This window comes from Aquarana catesbeiana, linkage group LG06 (genome assembly GCF_042186555.1).
Source record: "Aquarana catesbeiana isolate 2022-GZ linkage group LG06, ASM4218655v1, whole genome shotgun sequence".
Taxonomy (NCBI): domain Eukaryota; kingdom Metazoa; phylum Chordata; class Amphibia; order Anura; family Ranidae; genus Aquarana; species Aquarana catesbeiana.
In genome coordinates, this window is record NC_133329.1 from 207,579,393 (window position 1) to 207,583,419 (window position 4,027).

General features: G+C 42.0%; 1 protein-coding gene across 1 annotated transcript; it reads right to left on the reverse strand.

Annotated features, from left to right (window-relative positions):
• Window positions 1–1,408: 1,408 nt before the first annotated feature.
• On the reverse strand, window positions 1,409–3,659 carry LOC141148052 (uncharacterized). Its single transcript, XM_073635207.1, has 2 exons — window positions 2,571–3,659; window positions 1,409–2,188 (listed from the first exon to the last, which is right to left on the reverse strand). Exons 1-2 carry the CDS (start codon window positions 3,657–3,659, stop codon window positions 1,409–1,411), a joined length of 1,869 nt encoding a protein of 622 aa, XP_073491308.1.
• Window positions 3,660–4,027: the final 368 nt, after the last annotated feature.

A 4,027-nucleotide genomic window follows, 5' to 3' on the forward strand; every position in this document is an offset into this window, starting at 1 on the left:
AGTCAGAAGGGGTTTGAGTGCTCGCCTTCTCTGGATAGTATAGGGAGAAATATCAGCATAAACTTGAACTGTATGACCCAGAAGCTGAATTTGAGGTATGGTGCAAGCTCTCCTCATGACTTCCTCTTTAACATTGTAGTAATGAGGTTTCACCACAATAGCCAGAGGTAGATCATCCAAGCGAGGGGGACCAAGGGCTCTGTGGGCCCGATCGAGTTCCAATTTGTGGGTTTTAGCAGCAGTTTGAGCAAGTCCTTTATCAAGCATTTCTGCAAATTTAGTGAAGAGCATAGTGATATCATGGAGATATGAGGTAATCTGGCCCATATCCTGTTGCTGCATGCTAGGCCGTTGTGAGGCTGAAACAGTGGGTTCATTTCATCCAGGGTCTGATCAATCAGGGATAATGTGGAAGCTGGAGACGCAGGTTCTATTATTGATTGAAGCAGAGGGGCCCCTCCACATACCTCTTTATGAAGAGCAGCCCGCCAGGGAGAAGAAGCTGCTGTGCCTATGTGTGCTGCATCGTGAGTCTGCCGTTCCGCCGCCATCTTAGATGTCTCTGCGGCTTCTAACAAGGCTGTAAAAACAGGCTGAGGGAGTCCGTTTTGGTGGACCCATCTGTCCGGATTTGTGCCCGAGGGTTGCTCGTGTGATCCGGTCTCCATTTAGAGTGTGGGGGGAGAGTGTGTCCATTGCGGGGGGAACAGAAGGCTCGGAGCGGGACGGAGCTCTGTGATTAAGCGTCCATGTCACAGAGCACCGCGCATGCGCCTCTCCCGGACTGCGTTTCTATGGTGTGAACTGGCCCTAAGGGCCAGATCACACCATAGAAACGCAGTCCAGACGCATTCCAGGTGCTTTTCTGCATGCACATTTTTGATGCGTTCCAGTGCGTTTTTGGTGCATTTTTGATGCAGTCCGGTACTTTTTTCCCCCCTCTTTTTTGTTAACCTTAAATAAGGACAAGTGTGCTGCAGTGCGTTTTTGATGCATTTTAGGTGCGTTCCAGTGCGTTTTTGATGCATTTTACAGTGTTCCAGTACAGTCCAGTGCAAAAAAAAATGCAGCATGTTGTACTTTTTTTTCAGAAACTAGAAATGCACTGGAACTGCAAGCACCAGTGGCGTCACTAGGGTTGGTGTCACCTGGTGCGGTATAACATGGTGTCACCCCCCCCCCAATAATTTTTTTCCCCCTAACACTGCATATATTGGCAACAGTAGTGCCGTTAATAACTATCAATCAACTAGCAAATTTGAATAACAAAATCATATGAAAATAATAGAATTCAAAGCTTAAACTGTTAAAGAACTGTATTTATTTTAACGTTAAACTTTACTGAAAAAATAAATAAAACACAAAAATAAACAGGAACAAATATGAAAGCATTTATTTAACATCTTTATCAAAACTTTGCTTTTCTAGCCTTGACAGCTGCAAAATTGTGAACAACATCAAAATCAATACATTTCGCTAGTTCACTTTCAACTGATAATATTGCAAGATCAGAAAGCCTTGCCTGTCCCATCGTTGAACGCAAATAGTTCTTTATCAGCTTCAACTTTGAAAAGCTCCTCTCACATGAAGCCACAGACACACAGATTCTGAGAAATATTTTTAGACATAGTGAAAGGGTTGGAAGAGATTCAATGAAGTCCCATTCTGCTATGAAGGTCAAAACTTGTAAAGCTGACCAATCTTTGACTTCTTCTAGGTTGATCTTGGCTGCTTTGAGATGTCTCCTCAGTCTGGGTATTTCTATTAACAGCTCACTCTCAGATATTTTGTCATAAAAAGTGGTCAGTTTTGGAATGGACACCTTTAATTTTTCTTCAGTTTCATATATTAGACTCTTTGCTTGAACAGCCTCAAACATGGCTGCAACTTCCATGATGGCTCTTAATCTGATCTGAAGTTCATAATGGAAGCGATCAATGCATTCAAGCATTGCCCTCTTGTCCTCGTCTTGTAGACGTATGCCTCCAGCATCACGTGCCTGTTCCCCTGCCATCCTCTTCTTAAACCTGGCTCTTCTCTCTACGGCAATTCCATGTTCTTTAGCTTTTAAATGTGCCTGTGTAATTGCATATTCCACTAGGTGACTGCGCTCTTCATACAGAAAAAGTCTTAGTGACTCTAGCTTTGTCACCACCTTGTCCAGACTTAAGCCTTTGGTCTGCAGGTACTGTTGTGTAACATCAACTTCTTGAAGTACATCACCCCAGAAGTACAGGTAGCACAAAAATGTGAAAATCACAGACAGCAGGCAGTAGACATTCTGCTGCTCCTCTTGTGTCCAAATTTTCACAAGGATCACAAAGCGCTTCAATCGCAGACACAAACATATCAAATTTTTCTTTGACTGGCTTAACTGCAGCATGATGAGCACTCCAGCGTGTTGTTGACAGTCTTTTCACTGACACTCCAGTATGGTGAATTAACACATCCCATCGATGGGGGGAAGCAGTAAAAAAAGAAAACATTGACTGAAGAGTTCCAAAAAATGTCACACATGAAGCATTCTCAGCAAAAGAGTGTTGACGCCACAAGTTAAGTGAATGGTCTACACAGCCATTAAAAATAGCTTTCTTGTTTTTTTCCATGATAATAGATTGTACACCTCCATGAATTCCAGCCATAGTAGCAGTATTATCATAACCCTGAGCACGACACATCATTATGTCCAGTCCATCACTCTCTAATTTTTTAAGGATATCCAAACTGAGATCAGCAGCTTTTTTCCCCTTTAAAGGGAAAAATCCTAGAAACACTTCTTTTACTTGAACTTTCCTATTCTTGATGTTCACATATCTGATCACTTTGGACATCTGGTCAGTATGTGATATGTCAGGTGTGCTGTCAAACATGATTCCAAAGTACTTTGCAGACTTTATGTCCATGACAATCTTCTCCTTCATGTGATTTGCCAGGACACTTATAAATTCATTCTGAGTTTGTGGAGAAAGATATGAGACCGATACTTTAAGTTTACAGGTGCTCTGCTTCAATCTAATTAGGTGTTCTTTTAGTACTGAATCATATTTTGAAAGCATTTCAACCATCTCAAGAAAGTTCCCTTTATTGAATGAGCACTCATCTTCCTTGTGGCCACGGAATGCTAGGTTCTGCTTGGCAAGAAACAATGTGATGTCAAGCAATCTGTGTAAGATATCCCTCCACTTTTTCTTCTCAATCTCCATCACAGTAATAGCTCCAGCATCAATAGTTTGGTGCAGCCTAAGTCCTGCTGCCAAGGTTTTCCATTTTTCAAGGCAGTTTAGGTGTTCTTCGGATGTCTCATGATTATGTACTTTCGGGCTTAGCTTCCACCATTTCTGAAACCCAGTCACAAATTTGGATGTCGTATCTAGAGTACAAACGGCAAACAGTCGGCAGCAAAAACAATATAAATTCTCACTGACAGGTGAGTAAACCATCCATGACCGCAGAATTTTTTCACCATTTGGCATCACCTTGTAAAACCACTCTTTTGAAAGTTGCCGCACATATCCCTTTGTTGCAGCTTTTGCATCTTGCCTTTTTGCAACACTGAAAGGGCCCTCCTTGTTCTTGAAAGAAGCACTTCCCTGTTTGATTATTTCAACCCGAACATGATCTTGAACTGATATCTCCCAGAAAGAAACATCAGATAACATTTGGAAATCTTTCTCCTGAATGGCACTTATCTTCTTTACAGTATCTTTTACAGTACTGTATTCTTTACAGTATCATGACTGTGGCTAGAGTCACTCTCACAGCTCTCTTCTGCTTCAGATTCTGCCATTTCCATTCCTTGCACTTCTGCTTCAGATTCTGCCATTTCCACTTCTTGCTCTTCTGCAGAATGCAAGCTAGCAAAAGCTTTAGAAGAATCAGCTTCATGAAGTGGAGACTGACAAGCAGGGTCTTTTGATGAACCCTGCCCATCATCTGGTCTTTTCACATATTGAAGTATGGATCCAGCAAGTGTTTTTATCGATTTAATTCTTGCCTCCTTTGCTTTCCTTTGCTGGGATCCACTTGG